Raw genomic sequence first — 22,455 nt, 5'->3', positions numbered from 1 at the left:
CCAAAAAAAAATAAAAATAAAAATACAAGGTTAAATAAGCTTTTGAGTCAGGATATGTTTATGAGCATGAGCATTGCCTGATAAAGCTACAAAGCAGCGTAAACACTTTCGACTGTTAGCTTTTGACCTGGTGAGTGCAAAAACAAATCCAAATAATCCCCAAAGTGAAAATTGCATTGGACTCCCTGGTTGTTACCGACACCCTTCCTGTTATGTCTCTTGACACACTTCAGTGCATTAAAAGTCCATAGTGAGATACCACATGGCCAAACTGATTATGTAAAGTTAAGCCTCACAAAAACATTGTTTTTATGTCTCATTAATTGGTAGCTGCGTTGAGGTTTTGTCTGCAGAGCACTCTGCTGCACCGCTGCTTAGTTTGTCTGAGCTCTGAAGAGGCCGTGTCAGTGAAGAGAAGAGTCCTTGGACATCTTTAGCTTGTTTTAATCCTCTGGACAAAATTCAACCACAGAGCCCCAGAAGGAATAGCTTTGAAGCTAATGCTGGAGGCTCATGCCAGTTCAGCTGCTACAATGGTTGAAAAATATGTTATTTTATTTTTTTTAATGTCCATCACATTTATCAGATTCAGCCTAGACACAGAGACTATGGTGGAAGTTATTCGTTTTGTCGCTGGTAGAATGTCAAAATGTTAAAAGCTCTTTTATGTATGTGATTTTTGCTGTCCATTGTTACCTGTTGTCCATTGTAACTGATTTCCAGGTGGAAATTGTATTTCTAAGTTCAGTAGAGTCAACTATGAGTTACAGCGATATCATTCAAATAAAAGTCTAATTCAAAGGCAGAAATGTTCCCTTAAAACGAAAGACGTACATTTTCCCATCTCAACCATGGTATTTTTCTCGCCATATGTGGTATATTCCCATTTCCTCCTTCTGTTTATCCTGTCCTCTTTGATATTTGTTGAAATATATCAATTACATTTCACTAGCCCTAATGCGTGCAGCCATGATTATTCGTTTGCAGCTCTGGGGGATATTTCTGAAGGATGAGACATTATTTTCATGGGATAAGTCTGTAAGTGGGTTTTTTCCCTCACTCTGCCAGCAGTAGTTTAGTCGTTTATGATTGTTAGTAGCGAGTAGATAATCCTTTCCACGAGATGTTTATTCCCCTGTCCACATTTGATTTGTTTCACTGAGGATGTATCAGAGTTAGCGTGGCCATCAGTAACTGCGTTTACTTCGAAATGATTTACTTAAAAATTCAGCATGAAAACATGTTCACATATCATAGGATATGGAATTAACTAACATACAGAAAGAACTGGCCTTTTATTAATGAGTGTCTTAATGTCTTTATTACGATAGAAACCAATAATAGGGCTCATAAAACAGCTACATGATGAAGAATTAGTAGCTCAGTTTAATTACACCATGCATTTTTAAATTCAATTCCCTGTGCGTATCAACTCACCTGCCCGCAAACCACATTTTGGATGAAAGCGAAATATGTATCAAAGAGTCAAGGAAAAACCCCGTCACAAAGTTCACGTTTGAGAGAGAGAAAAAAAAACACAACGACAAGATCAAAGATATATATATATATATATTCACGTACACACGCACATGCACACGAACACACACATCAGACTTTTGAGTGTGCTGGTTCTTGTGATTCATACGCTACAGTTGGGATATTTTGCTGAGTGGCCTCTTTTGTGTGAGATGAATATTTTACCTCATCCTTTGTGATATTGCGTTAAGTGCTGTGATGGTTTTTATTACAATTGGAGCAGGCAGTTTAATTTCAGCCTCACACGGGGTGAACTCATCCAATTATTTCCGAGCGAATCACTTGTTAATACATAAAGTGACAGCACTGTTTCAGAGCATTCTCAGTCATTAAATTTGTCCACACGCAATATTTGCAGTGAATAACCAAAAATTGGTCAGTTTCAACACTGAAGTTTTGTTTTGTTTTTTCCGACTAAAACCTTTGAAATTCTTTTTTAGATTGAGAAGCTGCATGCTGACACATCTAATTACCATCAAGGGAAGTGGACTGTTGTTACAATGAAAAGCAACAACTTGATACCTGACACTCAGTGTTTTTATGCTCGTCTACACTTGTTGGTCAGTGTTTGCGTGGGCCGCTGTCTATGCTCGAGTGCAATGTGAAGATGTATTTACCAGTGCAGTTGGTCTTATGTTGGCTCATGGGCTCAAGTGTGTGTGTGTGTGTGTGTGTCTTCTCTCCTGGTGAAAGGGAGTAAATGAAGTTGGTTTTTAAGCCTGAAGCATGTTGATTCTCTCCAGTCTGAACAAGGACATCTGCACTTAATTTTGATTCCATGAAAAGCCTCGTCTTGTTTTCTCTTGTTCTGCATGGTGATGCTCGTGGGCATCAGCCTGCACCACCGCTATGACTGAGTACGTCTTCTGACTTTGAAACTCTTAAACTTTTGACACTGCTGCTCTGAGGCTATGTGCAGGGTTGCCTTGTTGTATGGGTCTATATTTAGAAGACACGTAAAAGCAGTATGCCTTAAAGGAAGACTTTACTTACATTCACATGACCTTTATCTCTTATAGTGAGATAAAACATCTCACATAACACATATTTTTAACTCTGTTTGTTGAACAAAAGAAATCTATAACACTGGTATAGAATAATGTCTGGCCATTATTTGCTTTGGCTGATGTTATTAACCACTTTTAGCTTGTAGCATACATATACATGGATTTCTTTCAATATTGTTATAGCTGTGATATACATTGATCATCGTGACAGTAAATATGTAAGTGCTATCCAAATTGTCAACTGTTATCATCTGACCACAAAACCCTCACATATGTGATTGTAACTAAAAATTTCCATTCCTCTGATAACTGTGAGGGATGAATTCCAAGAAATCATTTTAAAATGAAGAATACAGAAACACAAATGAAGCTTTAGCCAAAGTGTCCATTATTATTGAATGTCAACTGATAATTCTCATTGGATTTTAGTATAAGATGTAATAATATAATGGCGATGGTTGATCTTGACAGCTGTGCATTACGCTTGACGAAGCAAGGTAGTCGAGTCGTAGTCGTGTAGTGACATTTGTCATCATCACGTCTTTTAAACGTGCAACCAAGCAATTGACTGAAGCTATTCAAAGTGACGCTGCTTCGGCTAATGACCTTAAACAACACAGTTCCAGTTGGCTTTGTCCACTCCACACCCGTCTATTATCTGCATGCTCCTCGTACGTTTGGTGAACTCTGAAGTTAAACGGCTCGTGTCGTGTCAGACAGCCGCTGCATGTTTGAGATGAGCCTTCAACGAAGAATATTTTTCAGCTTTGGGCTAACGGTATCGCCCGGCAGATGATTCCAGCAAGGCCAGAGTCATTTTTAAAAACATTAGCAGTGCTGTCAGCCAGCCGGGCATGCTGCAGATTGTAACATATGACTGGCCATCTTTCCCCAATGGGCCCTCTTATGATATACTGGATGTGTCAACCATCTTTATGTGTTCCTGTTCATTACACACATACAACAGCACAGGTGCGTACACACAGGTTGTCCTACTTTATCTTGAAAAGAAGGGTGTGTTCAGAGAGTGAAGTGGAACTATGAGAAAAATCTGGGACATCAATTAATTCCCCAAAAACAAAACACCCCCCACTCCAAAACAAACAAACAAACAAAAAAAAAAAACAGCAACAACAACAACAACAACAATGCAACATTTGTGTATTCTGGATGAGAGAACCTTAAAAGAATGCATAGCTCATGCACACACAGAGATCCTTGTTGTTTCTCATTTATGTGCAAATACACTGATATTTCAACATTTCTACCATAAATGATCAAAACAGCCCGAGCCAGTTAGGTATGATAAGAAGACTTCCATCAGGCACTCACAAAGGGCGCCAGCTGAGTGAAATAGCTTGCCTCACCAACATGAGATGCATTGTTGTGATAAAAGCAGCTGTTGAATACAGACTACACAGGTTCGTCTGTGAGATGGGTTTTCTCTCCCCCCCGCCCTTTTTCCTTTGAAGCATTTTCTGCCCACCCGTACACAGGCCCGAGCATGTTAAAACTCAAAGGAATCACGCTCAAAATTACTCACGAAGCACACATGAGCTCCACTACACTGCTCTCATACTGTTCATATGATTGCTTTTCAGTCTTGTATAACCTCCCGTCACCGCATTCGTGCCATAGAACATCTTTGCAGGTTGAGTAAGATGTCTGATTCAGTCTGCGAAACTTCAATAAATTCAAGTAGCCACCTTTAAAGCGCTACACGGTCTTGTGCTGGTGTGTGACAGTGCGCTTGAAGGAGCCACATCCTCCAATGCGGCTTTTATTTCAGCGGGTCCCTATTCTCACTTACCCACTCAATGGAGAGGGGGATTACAGTGGCATCACTCAAACCATGTCTCTACAGAAATCCATCTATCAGCGCTCTCCCTGAGCAATATTTCTATATTCCTCCCAAGTGGCAAGATCAAATATTTGGTATTGCGCAATGAAATACTTTCAGGGGTTTCATAATCCCAGGAAGAGTTTCTTTTTTTCTTCTCCTTCCTTCTGAAGTCAATTATTTTACATCAGATCAAAGGCATTTATTTACCGTTCGCAGTGGATAAGCAGACGGTAGAGGGAGTCCCCAAACGTGCGCAGAAACACAAACGTTATGTACACCCACACGAAAGCGCATGCAATATGTCTTGACATCTGAGGCTCACATTTTCATGCAGCACAACCACTGCCACTGACTGACTGGTCCATCTCTCCTCTCCCACCTTTCTGCCACTTCTCCTCAGGTGTGAGTGGACAGGAGCTGTGAGGTTTCTTCCCAGCATGCCACTGGCACAGCAACACCGCAGGGCCACAGTGCCCACAACAGGCTGGATCCTGGTTTTGGCACTGTTTCTTGCTTTACAGGTAAAATGTAAAATTTATTCAAACAAGCCCGTCTTTTTTTTTTTCTTTTTAAGAGAGTGCAGCTGCCCAAGGCTTTTTTTTATATTTATTATTTATTTGGACTCTACTATTTTTGGCAGCCATTCTAATCACACGACTCTGGGCCCAAATCCAGTCAAATTCTGTCCTGGTCGTTTTTGGAATCAAAAGAGAAGTGATGTTTTACACCGCTTGCATCCTTTCTGCCTGTTCTTAATATAATTATTTCCTTTTACCTGTCAACGAGACAGACAGACAGGCTCTCTTTGTTACAGTGTTGCAGTTGTGTTATCCCCGCTAACTTTTCTTTAATGGTTTTACCGCTCTAATTTCATTGTCATTTTTGAAGCCATGAGATTTAGATTTTGGACACAGGCAGAGAAAAGCAGATCAAAATTTTCTAGCTGACAACTATCGATTCAAAAATGACAACAGTCCTATGAAGAGCATTTCCTGACTTTTTAACCTGTCCAGCTAATCACTTTCATACATGAACGGTGTAAAAGACTCTTAAAGCTGCTTTTGATGGTGGCATGCAATATGTTGTGCATAAAGAGTCAGCATCCCTACCATTCCTTAATACACATAAAAAAACATGGAAATGAAGAATTAAGAAATTGTGGGATCAGAGATTGAATTTGTTCAAACAAAATAGTTTCACTGTTGTCTGTTTTTTCAGTTTGCTCTCATTTAAAATCATGTAAAAAGCTTTCTAGGATTAGGACTCAAAGCATCAAAGTGCTTGAAGACATACATTTAGTGCAATTCTTGCATCCCAATGTATGTGGCTGGGTTCAGTTAACTGTTGACAAAAAGAAAAAAATCCAATAGAAATCATATACAATTAATCCTAGAACTTCCTTAATCAAATATTTTTACAGATTTACACAATTAATATTCAGCAACATGTAGCTGAGCTGATGCCGTGGTGCTCAGACTTGTCTGCCTCTGGCAACATTTTCTGCTTATCATTCCTTTCCGCTTGAAATATCACTTTGCTTATTTAATGTTGGAGAGTCTGGAAGTTCCCTCTCTGATATAAAGACGACACAATTTTAGAATATGGCCTTATTTTGCAAATGACCCACATTTTTTATGTGAAAATAGTTTTGTCAGTGCTACAGCACTGAGAAAAGGCTCCATATACTGTGTGTTATTGTGTCCCCTGTGGGTTTTTGTTTTTTTTTTTGTAGCCTTCACTCCATCATTCTGTAAACACAAGATGGAGAGGAGAAAAACAACTTGAACCCCCTGAGTCCCAACCACATGTGGTGTTTTTTGTTTCACATTGTCTCTCTCTCCAGGGTGCCACTCATGCTGCTCCATCAGGGGACAACAAGCTGGTTCGTACCACCAGAGTGAAGAGACAGACCCCAGGGGGGGATCAGCCCAGTTCTTCTGCCAACCAAACCCTGCGCGATCAACCCGTGGTCTTTAATCATGTCTACAACATCAACGTTCCTGTGGAGTCTCTGTGCTCGGTGGACCTGGACGCCTCATCACCGCCGGCCCCGGGTGACGGTGAGGTCCTTTCATCCCTCGCTGTTTGGGTTTGAACTCACTTTGCTTTGTAATCTGCTGTTTTTGAGAAACCTTTTGTCCACAGAGACAAACTTACAAGAGCTATCCTTTTCCTTTTAAAGGTTCGCGTGCTGAGCTGGGGTCCAGGCCTTCTTTTGAGGGTCCAATGGATCCAACTGGACAATCAGAATATACTGAGCAAACACTGGATGCTGACAGCCAGGTAGGTTGAGAAAGGTTCAACTTCACATGAATGTCCTGTGAAGCCCAGCTCAACCAGCTGCAGTTGTTGCTGAGTCTCCTGCGAAACAGAAGCAGGTTTCTCCTTCATTATGTAAATGATTTCAGATAAATGGATGAGAGTCTGATTGTCACCCCTTCAAGCCATCTGTCCCTTCAATATGATACAACCTTTGCAAGTTGCCTGGACATGAAAAAGAAATCAATTTGTGGAAACAGCGCAGTACTTTGTTGTGCACAGGCGAACAGAATAGACCAAACAGAGCTGAGTGTGTAAATGATGTGTTGACTGCTAAACACCTCACAAAGATTCAAGCTGATGAGAGGCCAGAGGAAGCCTGCCGCTGCAAAGCATACGTTCTACCACTGAGCTATGTGCACAGGCAAAGATATGAGCAAAATATGTATGATAAATTGTCAAACCGGTCCTGCAGCCATGTCCACGTCTCCACTGCCCATCCATACACTCAGCTTGTTCCACACAGTCATATTTTTTTTATAGTATATATACATATTAACCTGACTGTCCTTCCTGTTCAGGTCACATTTACTCACCGTATCAATATCCCGAAAGCTGCATGTGGTTGTACGTCAACGACAACAATCCAGCAGCTTGCCACCAGGGTGGAGATGCTGGAAAGAGAAGTTTCCATGCTCAGAGCTCAGTGTGGATCTGGATGCTGTGGGGAGAGCCCCGCTATGGGTGAGTGGGGTTTAACAATGGCAGCGCTGTCTGAAGTCTGAAGATGTCATGATAGAAAATATCATTATAAAATATTATAAATAACTGAATTCATGTAATGTTAAAAAGACATCGTGTCTGGAGTCAACAGTTGGCATGACCAACAATTTGAAAATGTTCAGAACAAGTAGTCTTGCATGTAGATTAAAAAAAAAAAAAACAACCCCAAAAAAACAGACAAGCAGACAAAATGGACGACAGTAGAATATTGATGCTGGAGGGAGACTTCTTTATTCTGCTGTCTCAGTCTAAAAGGTGCAGAGGAATCTTTGCTCCTGGTATTTTCTTTTTTTTTTTTTCACTATTCAGGAGATGCTCATATTATATTATGGAAGGACTGGAATGGATAGAGTGGTCGGACATAGTACGTTTAAAGGATCTGCTTCATTGACACCTTCAACCCCATTCAAATATTTTCTGAAAATGCTCCATCTCCACAGTGAGACCATGATTATCTCCAGCAGTCACAATCTGAATCCAAATGAGGATGAAAGGTGCAGCTGGGGAGGGTGGTGGCAGGATGCTGAAAATGAGACAGGCTTTTACTGATGTCTCGGCTTTTCTTTGCCCCATCACGGCTGTTGGGGCATGCAGACGTGAAGCAGATTAGATGTTTGATATGATTTGACTTGTGTTGATATTGAAATAATCAACCTCTTGAAATGCAAATGACATCCAATTATTATTTGTGCCTTCTTAAAAAGGCACAAAATGTAAGATGACCCAAAATGCGGGTTGTGCGTATCAACCTTTCAGGCTGATCATATGGGGACGCTTCTCTCAGGCAAACATTATTATGCATTCACAGCATAATATGTGAAAAGTACTTTTACTTACTTTACTTTTTTCGCCCAGGTCGTTTGGACTTTGTCCCAGGCTGCAGTGGCCATGGCAGCTTCAGCTTTGACCTTTGTGGCTGCATCTGTGAGGAAGGTTGGACTGGCAAGAACTGCTCTGAGCCTCGCTGCCCGGATGACTGCTCTGGCCAGGGGGTGTGCGTTGAAGGGGAATGTGTGTGCGACCGTGACTTTGGAGGCGACAATTGTTCGGAGCCACGGTGCCCTTCAGACTGCTCCGGTCGTGGCTTGTGTATAGATGGGGAGTGTGTGTGCGAGGAATCCTTCACTGGCGAAGACTGCATGGTTGGGAGATGTCTCAATGACTGCTCGGACCAGGGGCTGTGCGTTAATGGGACGTGCCAGTGCCGGCCGGGGTACGTGGGAGAGGACTGCTCACTGGTGTACTGTGCCAACAACTGCAGCAAGAAGGGAGTCTGCAAGGAGGGTTTCTGCGTCTGCCAGGACGGGTTCGCTGGAGATGACTGCAACTCCGGTAGGTTATTACGTTTCACCCATCTCATCCGTTGTATCCTCTGACTCATGTCATGTTACAAAAAGTAGTTTGTCTGACATTTGTGCTTCTATTCCCTGAAGCAGAAACTCTCAGAAAGGAAGTTGTCCTCCGTTAACATTTTCTGTCAGTATGATTTGGATCAAGTACCAGAGCTGAAACCCAGCCTAAACAGATTTCATAATGAATCTCTGTGACCCAAAAATTCAGTTCAGGGAGAATTTTTGAACAAGAACAGGTTTCCTCCAAAGTCAAAGCTTCAACATGCAGTACCTTCAATGCTAAGAGGCTTTTTCTGTAACGCTGTGGCATTTTTCCCATTCATTTTCATGAATAATGATGTTTGATTGCAAATATTTAATGAATGCTATAGATTACAGTCTAATGAATAACTTGAGAAATTTCATGTCTCTTTAGCTGCCTGCCAAAGTGTTGGAGTACTTAAAAAAAAAAAAATTGTCCAGGTCCACCGGATAAATAACACCAACACATAGTAAATTGCAGTATTTACTGAAAAATACTCTTTGAGTTGAAAATGTAGCTTTGGCTGTTACCAAACTGTTTGATTTCATGACTTCAGTGTTTTAAGTAAGTAATCTCCCATGGTTGCCCAACCACACAGGTAGAGCTAAACAGTTTTATAGATTAAATCCAAAGCTTTTTCTTTTCCATTCAGTGGCTTTTAGGTGAGCAGGCTTGAAAACACAACTCTCGGAACGTCTTAAAACTCTGTCTGAAATAGAAACTACTCTGTTTCCAATATAACTGGCAGGCCACATGACTTGCTGGACAGCCGAAGGTGTAACAGCATTCATTTGTCAAGTCACTTTCATCCGTGGAGAGAACTGTCACATTAGCTGCAACTGAGAGTTTCTGAGCCACACTTACCTTTGTTAAGAGCCAGCTCCCCATGCCAAAATATCAGATCCTCCTCTGCCATTTCAGGCAGCTGTCACCACAGTGACGGATGAGCAGAGACAGAGGAGCGAGCAAGAGAGGGACTGCAAATCATAACACTGAGGCTGATTCCTCAGCGCTGCCCTCCCATTTAATATCTTTACCAAATGAGGAGGCCTGAATTGCTTGTCTCGTTGCAATTAGGGGGTAAAATAGCCAATACTTGTTGGAGACAGTTTGCTGCATACAAAACAAAGAAGTTCTGCTCCCAGAGACCTGTATGGAGACAGACTTCAGCGTTTCATATCATAAGTTGAAGACAGACAGGTATATAGGTTGTATTTTTGATGAAATTACAGGTTATGTGTACTCCTACTATTTGAAATAATGGAAGCGGTTGTACAGCATTGGATGTTTGAGACACGGGGTGAGATACAGCACATCACTTTGATGAGTCCTGATGCTGCATTAGCAAAGTAGCAGTGACGTACTGGCGTTGTTGACATCCTCTGAGTGGCACTGCGGTGACAGCTGACATTTGCATTTTTCTAGCTGTGAATAGCAAGTCGTGCAGTCTATGTTGAAGCTACAAAGGAGTTTGCTATTGTCCCGTCACATTTCAATGCCCATCTCTGCTGTGTAACATCAATCAAGTTTATCTTAAGAGCGTGGCTTTTTTCCGTTCGCAGTGGATCACAAAGTAGTATGGGGATTTAATATCCTACTGTATTAGGTTTATCCCATCTTTTGTGACAGTCAAATCACACAATCGAACACTTGTTTCAAATATAGACACGCCTAAATATAACACGACGGACACAGAAAGAACAGGCACGATTTCTGTTTGTTCTTGAGCTTGCCTGGTATGGTGAGGACACACACTATTGTGTTGTAGCTCATGACAGAGACCTGTCAGTGGCGAAAAGCAATTCTCCGGCATGGAATTCAAATTGTATGACAGTATGTAGGAGCTGCCTTTTTAACAGTCAAGAGAAAGAAATGCTTGTCACTCTTTTAGAAAATGTTTGGTGGGCTTCTCCCATTTTGAACTCAGTGAACACAGTATAGGATGAGAAACCACATTTGCATTTCAGCTGAAGAAGTTAATTTACTTTTCACAAATATTAAATCATTTAACAAGTGGTGTGTGTGGACTGAATATTAACTGGATATTTGCAGGCAGCAAACAAAAGCCTGAAGGGCTTAGACAATTACCATGGAATACAGTATTCAGTCTACAGTCATTTAAATGTTTTCTATTACATACAAACCTGAAAATACTGTACCTTACACTGAAAGTTCAAATTCAATCTGATTGGCAAATTAACAGGAGAAATGCTATGACACAGAATAGCAGAAAGGAAAGTTGGCCCCGTGATAATGCACTGACTTACATTATCAGCTGGAGTTTTATCATGAATGTTTTAGTTAAGCAGATTTTGCTGTGTCTGCCTGCGATGGTGTGCTGATTAGCCCTAATATGACTTAAAGACTCCAGGCAAAATGCGTTAATAAACCTCAGCGAGTAACTCTTTTGAAGAATTTCTTAGGAAAGATTCATGTCTGAAAAATGGCTCCACAATTTAGCAGGAGTCAAACGGGAGTAAAAGCATGAGCCTCTAAATAAGTTTGCAACTTATATATCCTGTATGTGTGGATAAGTCGAATTAAAGCACAAGGTTTTGCCGTACTGTTTCTAATATTTGGTAGGACGCATTCAGGGTAAAAGCCATGTTAAGGTGTCCCCTCACAACTCTGATAACTTTTCTGATCTGGGCCTATGCGGAAATGTGTGGAATTTAAAAATGGGAATAAGAAAGGCAAAGAAAAAGATCAGAGAAGTGCTGCTGAAGACGGAAACTGTTCCAGTCACAAAGGTCTGGAATTCACCTTTATGTTGACAGGATGCCATGTTGCATTTGTCCCAGATGCCAAGTGAACAATTACTTGCAGTCGGACTAATGGGTCGGTCAATTAATTGTTGGCCTTTCACATTTCAGCAACAAGTCTTAGCTGTGTCTCCAGTGTAACACGACAACTTCAACATAACTTGCGAGCAACCTTTTCGAAAAGCCTCACTAGAGAATTTGCCCTTCACTTTCAATTGGAGTTAATGTCTTAACTTGGAAGCTCATCTGTTCAGTCCTGCATGACCTCATTCAGTCCCTCCTCCCATCCCAACCAATTATTACCTCTCTTCTGATTTGTTATTTCCCTCGTACACTTGACAAAGATGAATCCAACTGATGAAATAAACCAGACTAGGTGACTTCTACAGGGGTTGTCTCCAGTGCAGGTTCGCTGTATTGAAATGAGCAAACCATTGCAAATCATGCAGCCATCTGGAGGAAGGAGCTGAAAAGGACACTTCAGTGTTCAAAGGTTCCCAAAGGAGTCTTCAGTTGTTTGCTATAGAGGTCTGTATCAGTGGAATATAGAGATGATAATTGGGTGAGAGGGTGTGCATCACACACTCACTGCTCCTATACTCCTCTGCGCTTCCATTTGATCATTTCTTTAAGTCAAACTCTCTGTACCTTGTGTCTGCTCCTTCATGCCCTTCACCTGACACCCCCCACGCCCCCCACACACACACACCCTTCCTTCCTCCTGCTCATTGTTTCTGGCAGAGGGAGCTGTAAATACTCCTGTTTATGCCTCCACATTTATATTCAACGCCATCTCTCAGGTTTATGGCTTGACGATCTCCACTTCAACCAAAATGAGTGACAGTGCTTCTCCCTCTCATGTTAACACTTAGCCCTTTGTCGCCACAAGCAATGGCTGCTTGTACTGGCTGGAATGCACATTCACGATGCAGTCTTCTCTTCCCGAGTCTGAGTCGTACTCAGTAAGCTGTGTCTGGGTATTGTTGTTGTTTTTAATATATATATTGCTCACATTACTGAAAATGTGTGTTATCTAAAAGTGAACAGGCACAGGATTCACTGCTATATGGCTAAACCTTCACCTTTGTTGTCATTTTTCTAGGTTTTAGCTTTGATAGTATTTTTTTGATATATTTCCTGTTTGTCAGAATGTAATCTTAAGTTCATATGTCCAATCTAAAATTCAGCTTCAAGTGGGCAATGTATCATTGATGATTTCTTTTTTGCTTGGTATTTCGGGACTTTTTATTGGCACATCCTCCCTGTGTAGCTCTGTACTGGATCAGCTGGTAGGAAAGGTTCCTTCACGTCTTATTTAGCACACCAAAACACTGTGGTTATGACAGTTTGTAAATTGTGCTCCGAAGCACTGAAAATTATAGGTGTGAAAAACTTTCTGATAATGGTTAAAACAATGACATTTTCACAGTTTAGGCGATAATGAACTGCAATCCATAAGGCACCTTTTTTGTTGATGTTGGTGTTTTTTTATTTATTTATTTTTTTTATTTATTGCTTCAACAGTGGCGCCTGTCATGAACTTGATGGTGCGAGGGGTGACTGATCGAACTATTGACCTGAAGTGGGAGGGCTCGGTTGTGTTGACAGATTTCTTGGTGACCTATACGCCAAGCAGCCCCGGAGGTATGGTTGAAAGCCAGGAAGGTTTAATTTATCCTTCAGTTGATTGACAGTTACCCCGCTTTTTTTTTTTTTTTTTAAGTGCATCCATGAATCCACGTATCTTTTTATCTGTCCCTCTGTCAGGTGTGCAATTGGAGATAAGGATTCCAGGTAACACCACCAGCTGCACTATCTCGGGCCTGGAAGCTGGCATGGAGTACAACATCAACGTGTTCGCCGTCATTAACAACAGTATCAGCGTCCCCGAGAGCATAACTGTCTGGACCTGTAAGTGCTAGTCCTGCGTGCAGTTTTGACAAAAAACTGAGCAGAAATATATTCTACTGCAGCCACGTAAAGCCCATGAAAAATATTCATTAAATATTCATTTAGTTCCTCAGTTTACGTCTCACTTGTGCATTAATACATGTACACAGTTATTCGTGTGGATGCACACACACCCTCTCTCTCGTTTCCTTTTTCATTTTTTTTCTTTTTTTTTTTATGGTGAAATCCTCAAAGACGTTTTCCAGTGTGAATAGAGTGAAAAATGCCACCTACTTTTCTGTGCCAACTGGTTGTGATTCCTACCTGGAACACCTGCTTGGTGTCACTCACACGTGTGCTCTCACGCTCACACTTAAAAGTAAACACTTTTCGAGCATCTAGCTCCCAGTCAGTGTTCATGCCAGTTCATCAGACCTGACAAGAGAAACATTCTCTCGTTGCTTCCGTTACTCATTGCTTACGAATGTGTGAGCTCACCCAGGCTCCAAAGTAATGGCCTATTTTTAAAAGCAACAGAAAATTGTGTCAGCTCATATAGACCTGCAAGATATACTGCTTTGTACAGTTAGTGCGGCATTTGCTGGTAAAATCATCCTCCATTTCACAGATAAGTGAATTTAATCTCACTGATACCAGAAAACGATTTTGAATATTTAAGTTTCATGCAACCATTTGTCAGTGAGGATATGATTTGTGGGCTTGTCTTTGCCAAACTTAATTATGAAATGTAGTATTATCTGGGAAGACTTGTAAAGACCCAGCTGCCCATGAAAAAGCCAATATAGTGTTTTGTTCAATCAAAATATGAGCAATAGCTATTAACCAAGGAATCAATATTGCAGGTTTTATATACAGGAGCTTCATAAATTAGTTCCAATCCCGTCACTTTGCGTAGACTTTATTGTGTTGTAAATCAACTTGAAAATAGATAAGAAATTGCATTTACATCAGTGAGAGATTCAGATTTTCTTTTCTTTTTCCAATATTAGGCAAAAATAGCAGTTTTATGACACCAGAATTAAGTCTTCGATGGCAAAGTGTGAATTAATTGAAGAGGTCTGACTTTGGGAAATGGATATTTAAACATGATTAGCGCTGTTTAAATCAGTGCATGCATTAGCTGAAACAAGTCTTTGGTGAGTGTTAGGAGCCAGGTGTTCGTGAACGGTAAAAATTCAAAATAATCTTGTGCTAAAAATGACTTAGTGGAGCATTACTCAGAGAAAGAAAGTTGATGAAGACGGACGCAGTCACAGAAATGTAAGAGATAAAGTTTTGACATTGGGCACTGTCAGCATTAGATGGTGATGGTGATTTATGGGCTGTGTGGGTCACTGAAAAACAATAATACGTCTCTGGCTACCTCTGCAGATCTCTCCAATCCAGATGGTTTAGTTTTCAAATCCATCACAGAAACGTCAGTGGAGGTCCAGTGGCAACCGTTCTACTATTCCTTCGATGGATGGGAGATCAGCTTCATCCCTAAGGTAGAGTAAAACTGTGTGAGTGTGTGTGTTCGCTGTCACTCCCGATGTAAGGCCGCAGATACATATTGTGTATGGAAAGGTGTTGGCACGGGTATAAACCAAACAGAGGAGGAAAACAGTAATTATTTAAAAATGCTTTTAATGAATCATCAGCAAATGACTGATTTGCTTGCCGTTCCAAATTGAGTTTTTCCGTTTTGCTTCTTGAGCAAACCTAATATTCCTGATTGAAAATAATTATTTTAAAATCTCTGTAATGCTAATCTCTAAATGACTCTAAATTTCTGTGCAGAATGAGGAAGAAAAATAACTGGATGGATTTAGGTTTTTCTTGGGGGCCCATACCAAATTAGACAAGCGGATTGTCTTAAGCTTATTGGCTATTAGATGGATGAGCCATTAAACCCTTTTTCAGAGTAACCCTTTGAAAAGCCGTAACAGGGCCAGGTCGCGAGCCAGACAGCAAAAGCTTTCTCTTTCTAGTTCCCGCTGTATACTCTGCAGTCTAATCTCGTGCTCTCTCACAGTAATTGGTTTACTCCTTTAAGGTGTTCTCAGGGGAAGATATCCTTTGCTCTGACCACGCTACAAGCATTAAATCTGATGTTACGATTCTTTTTCGTGTTTATTTCAAGCCCTTGTAACGATGGAGTTTTTGAATGGAAAAGCAGTGGGCCTCCTAATTTTATTTGCCTCCTTTTATTTGCTTCCTTTTTTCTGTCTTTCTATCCAATAGTCCATTTACATTCTCCTCTTCTTATCTGAGATCTCCATCCCTTTCTTCTGTAGCCCCAAAGGTACCCTCTCTTGAATTTCTTGCTCCTTCACCTCCTTCTCTTCCTTTCTGTACACATCCATCCTTCTATCTGCCCTCGCTTTCCCTCGCTCACTTTAGCCACAGGGGAAATCATATTAGTTGGCAGTCACGCCGCCCCCCCCCCCCCGTGGATCTAATCCAGCAATGGGGATTGTGAATTTTGACAATCTCGTAATGGAAGCAAGCATGAAAGCTTGAGCATACGTGAACCAAAACAGACCGCCCTACTCTGTAAAAAAGAAAGACAGCGAGCGAGAGAGAGTTAGAAACAGCTCCAATAAAGATCTGACATTCCAATAAAATATCACACTGCCGGTGTTTTTGTAGCACTGACCTGCCTTGGAATCTAATATGTCAAGTTTAGGGCTTCTCGTAATAAATTAGGTCATTCATTACTACGACTAGTATAATTATTTCTGTTACATTATTATTGGTTTTATCATATTAAGTCCAAAAAAGAAAGAACTTCTGTGACTATTTCACGACACACACACAGAAGCACACAGGGACAGTTTTCCTCAAGCCAGTCCGCATGGTGATTCATTCAAGCTCACGGGTCAGGACACATGATGAGACTGTGCAAATGTGCAGTATTACTTTGGACTTAACAAGAGACCCATGATATTGAAAACACAAATTCAAATGTTTAAGAACAATGGCAAGAGAAGGTATTGGATTGAAGAAAATCTTGTCAACCAAAATTTGACATTTCGTAACATTTTTTTTTTTTTCACCAATAATGCTATTTGGCACTTCACTCGTGTTTTTTGTGTGTGGTGTGGCTAATTTTTATCAGAATTTATTATGTTCATAATTTTGAACAGTAGTAGTATACTGTTTTAACACATCTGGACAATGTGTTGAAATACATTTCAAATGTAACATTACATGCTTTATTTGCAAATATATACAGTATACCAACACATATACATACACAATGCATTCCAAGTTTTTTATAACTCTGAATAATTATAAGGAATAAAAATAAGGACTATTAGAGCCTTTATCTCTGAGACACTAAATTACTTCTCTAAGCAGCCTCAAAGCATTAATGCTCAATCAAACCATTTTAGATTCTTGATGCCTAAGGCATCAAATCAATAAAATCATGCCATTCTTTATCGGAGTGAACTTGTCAGCGGAGAGAATGACGACTAATTGCAGGCAAACTGACACAGGAGAGAGGAAGGGCATGCACTGTTAAGGTTATTCATTCAGTATAATTCAGCAATGCGTGCATTTAAGTGTATTATTATTGAGATTGTTATGTACCGCTCACCTACCTGGTAATTTAATTGAGGTGATTAAACGGATTACATCTCTAATTACGGTTTTGATTTAGGAAAGTAGCAAGCTGTTATATATTCTGTGGTGATATGAACCTTCATTGCGCAGGCTTATGGGGATCTGGGAGCAGCAGTAGTCGTAACATCTGTCCGTCAGCAGGAAGTGCATGTGCAACACTGGCTCTCTGGGAACAGCTGGGAATAGCAGGGACTCCATATGGATGGGTGAAATGTACAGAGTGCTGCCTTTGCAGAAAAGGAATATCACCATGACACATATATTTATTTTTGCCAAGTAACACGGTTTGAGACGGTTTAACCATTAAGAAGTTTATGAAAAGCTAAAAGAAAAGGTCTCAGTTTACGGGAAATATACTGCACAGAAATTGCTGCATGAGTCATTGTTTACGCCTTACTGGTGATGATAGTCTTTTATCTGCTGTTTTTTTATTCCCCACTGAGAAAAGAGGTTTGTGATTCATTGGCATTTACTCAAATATTCAAAGAATGAGCAACAGAGTTCCTGTCTCTTTTCATCACATCACTTCTGCTTGTATTTTTTTTTTTTCCCAAGGACAATGATGGCGGAATGACTGCACAACTACCCAGCACCATCACTTCCTTTGTGCAGACAGGACTGAGACCGGGGGAAGAGTACACTGTTAACTTGGTGGCGCTGCGGGACCAGGGTCGCAGTCAGCCGGTCACTGCCACTGTGACAACACGTACGTATGAATGAGGGAAAAAGGCTAATTCTGACTTTGAGGGAGCAAAGACAAATAGTATAAAGGAGTATAAAAAACACCTGGGTGGTGACTGAATGGGTACAATGCAAGCTTGTTGGCAGAGACAGAAATGTCTTATTTATTGCTGTATTGGCATCTTCAACATTTAAGAATCAAGAAGCAGGTTGAAGGTTTTCTCATTGATACATCTAAATAGCGTAAACAGCTATTTAATTCACTGCTTGAAATATTGCAAGCAGCCATCTTGTTTTGCTTCAAATTCTCAAACTTTAAACTGAAAGTCTGCACATTAGACAGCCAGTCGAGTGCATCATAGAATCAGTCATTATAGAGCGTGACAGTAGTCAAAAGGTTTATTTTTCAGTTTTCCATGAGTGAACTATTCTCTACTTCGTCCGGTTCAGTTGAAGTAATACGATGCCACATACTAATCAGGGTTTGTTGATGTCAAGTGGCCTGAATTGTTCAAACAACAGTTCCAAACCCAGTTTTGTCAAATTTGAAATAGTTGTGTGAGTATCAGAGAGAAACTCATTTCATTCTCACATTTGAGAAGTAACAATTAATATTCTGTCAACTGATGATTTAAAATTTCCTCTCGCTTTTATTTTGTAATGCATGCACGAGGCACACTCCTGCTTCAATTCCTTTGCATAAGCAGGGAGTGTCACCTTGACATATTTCTTGGTCTGCCAACATTTATGTCCCTGATGTAAACTTTACTGAAGTATTGCTATTGCTCCCCCGCGCCTTTCCACCCCTCCCCTCACTCAGCTGACACAACTCAGACAGCTGTAATAGATCCAATTCAAACCTCGTCCATAACAATTCAAACTCTGATGTCTGCAGTCAAAACACCATCAATTCCTGTCAAGTCTTTGTTCTTTTTGTGGGTTGTAATTAAGTATCGATTAATAATTCATCTCACTGGCTCATTAATTTTTCACAATGGCCCACTGCTGGACACCTTATTGGATAAAGAAAGAGGAAAAGACAAATCTGAAGTTGCTCAATTATTTAGAGTAAAGATTTATCCTACCTCGGAGACGTAGGTAGGGCGTGATGAAGGAGTTGGAGGGAAAACCAGAGGGAGGAGGACAACTGATGTGGGAACCGGTGCTCAGCAACTGTCTTCCTCAGGATGTTTTCTAGGACGGGACCCAAGGGGCCAATTTCTAATACATCAAGAATCAAGGTGGACCTGCAATATGTCAAGTCTGAGTCTGGAACTTCTTTAGAACTCAAATGCTTAGAGAAAGACTTTATGGAAACCAACAGCCCTGCATGGCAGAGTGTGTGAAATACGCTGTCCTTGCACGTTTCCATTGAGCTCTGAATAGATATCCAACCCCAGTGCAATGTGGCTTGTTTTCACATAAAAATTTTCATTTTGAATTCATCTCAGGTGCTATTTTAGTTGTTTCCTCACCATAGTCGCCTTTTTCGAACTTGTTTGGGGGATTATTCAAACTGGCTGTCGTAAACTGTTAGTAAACGCCGTTTAAGTTAGATCTTTGCCCCCCACTGTAGCGGGATCGTCAGAAAAAGTGTTGCTGTTGGGAATCAAAAGCATCTGCATTTTTCTACATCTGCCTGACACCTGCTGCAGCAACAGATGTCCAACCGTAGCTTTTCTGGAATGGCATAATTAACAGGTTAATGAAATAGAGGAGTAATTATCACATTCCCTACCACCCCATTGCTTTGACTGAAATGTCTTCACTTTGGTACCGGTGCTATAACAGTGAGATTGTTTGGAGGGAAGTGTTTAGTGAATCCCTGTTGTGTCAAATGTTCTGAAGGGGGCTTCTCTCATCACGCCGAACGTGTTTTCAGTTCTTCACACTTAATGAGTATTGTTTTCCAGCCATTGGCTTCGAGAGACTTTAATCGTGGCTTACGGTTTACGCCTTGCACAGATAAAGCCTCCTACATCAGCACGTGTCAGGTCTGATAGGTTTTACATGTTTGGCTGCAGCAGCAGAACAATCAGCAGGAAGTTCTAACCCTTCATTTTAGGTTTTCCGCTTCAAATACCAACTCAAATGTGTTCACACCAAAATCAATTTCTCCTTTGATTTGGTTTCATTTAAATCATAATTTGACTGTTTTATTAAGGACAAGTTCTTTTACAGCAATTTGAAGTTAAATAAAACTTAACATGTGATAAGTGTAGTTTTCTTTTGTTAAAATAACAATTTGATTCTGTAGACAAATTCCCCACATTACAGATGAAACATCATTATTATCTATTATTTTGAATTGTATATATTTAAATAATTTTAGGCCAAACCTTGCAAAGACAAGGGGGGGCCAAGGGGAGGTTTGCTCCTGCCATTTTTTATTTTTATTTTTTTTAAATCTCATGTTGGTTATTTCCAACCAAGTCACACAGCGCGTTCAACCGAAACTATTTCAGACGATCAAAGGTCAATTCATGTCCTCTTGACCTGTGATGGGGCTTATAAATTGCCACTGTGTGTTTTAAGGGTCACACACCAAAGAGAACAAAACACTGGCTCATGTGATAGCAAGTATTTCTGGGCTTTGGAGGATTTTCTGTCGCACAAGACAGAAATAAATGCGATGGCATAACCTTAGGGTTCATAAGATTACCATAAGCATTGTTTGCTATTTTTTCACATTTTGTTGTCTAGAAAAAAATGTCTGCGATAAGTTTATTCTAAAAATGTCAAACAATCCCCAGCCCTAGTGAAAAAGTAGGGCAGAAATAGATGGCAAGGTTAAAAAAAAGATATCACTCCCTCCCCAGTAACTCTGTTCATAACAATAGGACAACAACATGACATTCAGTAATCGTGCTTCCGTCCTTCACAGTGATTGATGGCCCCACTCAGCTGATCGTACGGGACGTGTCAGATACGGTGGCATTTGTGGAGTGGACGCCACCAAAAGCAAAGATTGATCAGATAGTGTTACGATATGGTCTAGTGGGAGGCGAAGGGCCTCGGACCACCTTCCGCCTCCAGCCTACACTTAGCCAGTATTCCCTGCAGGTGAGTGTGTGTGAGAGATTCATCTTGTCAGGAGGTCACAGATCTGATCGTACATCCACCTTATGTGATGATTCACCAGCTATCAGGGGCAAAACAGTCTTCACAACTTAAACCATTTATCTTTGGATGGAGAGTTTGCTGTGGGTTTATGACATTTTATTCACAAGTATGATCATCCCTGTATGTGTTTGCGTGCGTATGGGTGCGGCTACACTTCTCATACTTGTGAAATTATCTGATCAGCCTGCCTTCTGTGTCTGGAGATAAAACAAACAAAAAAAGAAGGGGGGGGGGGGTGAACAAACTGAAAAATCCATGTGAAGAGATTAAAGAAACTGTCCCTCCCCTCGTCGGTGCCCCAGGTTCTTCGCCCCGGCTCGCGTTACGAGGTGTCTGTGAGAGGGGTGAGGAAAGGAAACGAGAGCGGATCCATCTCTACTGAATTTACTACTGGTGAGGTCTGACAGCAAGCAGATGTGGTGATTGCAGTGTGTGTGATGGTGTGCCTACCTCCAGGAATAGAACAGTTGATGACATATGGCCCGATGCTTACCACACTGTTTATCTATACTGGATATGGTAGTGAACATCTGTTCAGGTAATTTTTTTTAGCTGCCATAAAGTTTATGCGTAGTGGAAAGCACATTATTTCTAAAAACATCATCCTGATTTGTTTTGAGTGCAAACAACTACATCAAAATGGCATCACCTCAACTACATCTAGAGTAAAATATGTGCCTATGAAGCCAAAATAGCGTCTTCAAGATTGTGCAAAAAGGGAAACCATTCGGTTGTGTATTATGCCTAAGTGACACTAGTCATACCTGTGTGAAGCTAAAGCTAAAACTGCTGATGTTTGCTTGTTCACAACTCCTTAGAATTGGTCTCAGTGTCCCCAACATTGTCAGCTTTATCGTTCTTCTCAGAGATTGATGCCCCCAAGAACCTGCGGCTCGTGACCAAATCGTCCACCACTCTGGAGCTTGAATGGGATAACAGCGAGGCTGAGGTAATTAGACATGAGCTAACTTCATCATTTCACTTTCATTTGTTCTTGAAATACTACTACTACATTATATTCACTGAATAACTGAAGTTACCTTTCATTACTTGTGTAATGTGTTCAAACGGCCGCCCTCAAAAATTATTCAGTTTAACAGATGAAAATGTTATGCAGTTTCACAGATGACTAGACAGATAGTCTGAATTCTGGGAGTTTCCTGTTTTCTAAACTCTGTTTTGTTCTCTTGAGCACTCTGTCATCACAAACAGGTGGGTCGGCAGTTGTCCGTTTGGCAAATGCCAATCATAACACTGGGACAATGGACCTCACGGTGCAAGTCATCACTGAATGTTTTGCTCTTGAGATTTAATGAATAATATTGTTTCCTTCTGAAGTCAAAGTGATATTTACAGGGCTCACTAACTACACACCAAGCATCATGATGCAAGCCTGTCTTCATGCCTGTTAGCACTGCAAATTTATTCATCCCCATGATTCTGCAAAGTGTTGACAGAAAGACAAATATCATACTTGGCCAATGGATTTATTCTGTCAAACATCAGAATGAGTGGTAAAAAAGATGAAGCTGTATTTTTTTTTTCTCCTAAATCTTACTGTCAACTT

General features: G+C 40.7%; 1 protein-coding gene across 1 annotated transcript in view; it reads left to right on the top strand.

Annotated features, from left to right (window-relative positions):
* The first annotated feature begins 4,823 nt into the window (after positions 1-4,823).
* tnr (tenascin R (restrictin, janusin)) overlaps positions 4,824-22,455 on the top strand; it is a 59,003-nt gene continuing 41,371 nt past the window's right edge. Inside the window, exons 1-12 of the mRNA XM_029525119.1 lie at positions 4,824-4,907; positions 6,230-6,446; positions 6,569-6,669; positions 7,227-7,389; positions 8,284-8,760; positions 13,089-13,208; positions 13,332-13,475; positions 14,847-14,962; positions 17,640-17,790; positions 20,650-20,828; positions 21,191-21,281; positions 21,737-21,837. Of these exons, the coding sequence (XP_029380979.1) occupies positions 4,824-4,907; positions 6,230-6,446; positions 6,569-6,669; positions 7,227-7,389; positions 8,284-8,760; positions 13,089-13,208; positions 13,332-13,475; positions 14,847-14,962; positions 17,640-17,790; positions 20,650-20,828; positions 21,191-21,281; positions 21,737-21,837 (1,944 nt within the window). The remainder of the gene's footprint in view (positions 4,908-6,229; positions 6,447-6,568; positions 6,670-7,226; positions 7,390-8,283; positions 8,761-13,088; positions 13,209-13,331; positions 13,476-14,846; positions 14,963-17,639; positions 17,791-20,649; positions 20,829-21,190; positions 21,282-21,736; positions 21,838-22,455) is intronic.

The sequence above is a fragment of the Echeneis naucrates genome, chromosome 17, assembly GCF_900963305.1.
Source record: "Echeneis naucrates chromosome 17, fEcheNa1.1, whole genome shotgun sequence".
Taxonomy (NCBI): Eukaryota; Metazoa; Chordata; class Actinopteri; order Carangiformes; family Echeneidae; genus Echeneis; species Echeneis naucrates.
Note: the sequence above shows the minus strand (reverse complement) of the source record. Positions and strands in the feature narration are given on the sequence as shown.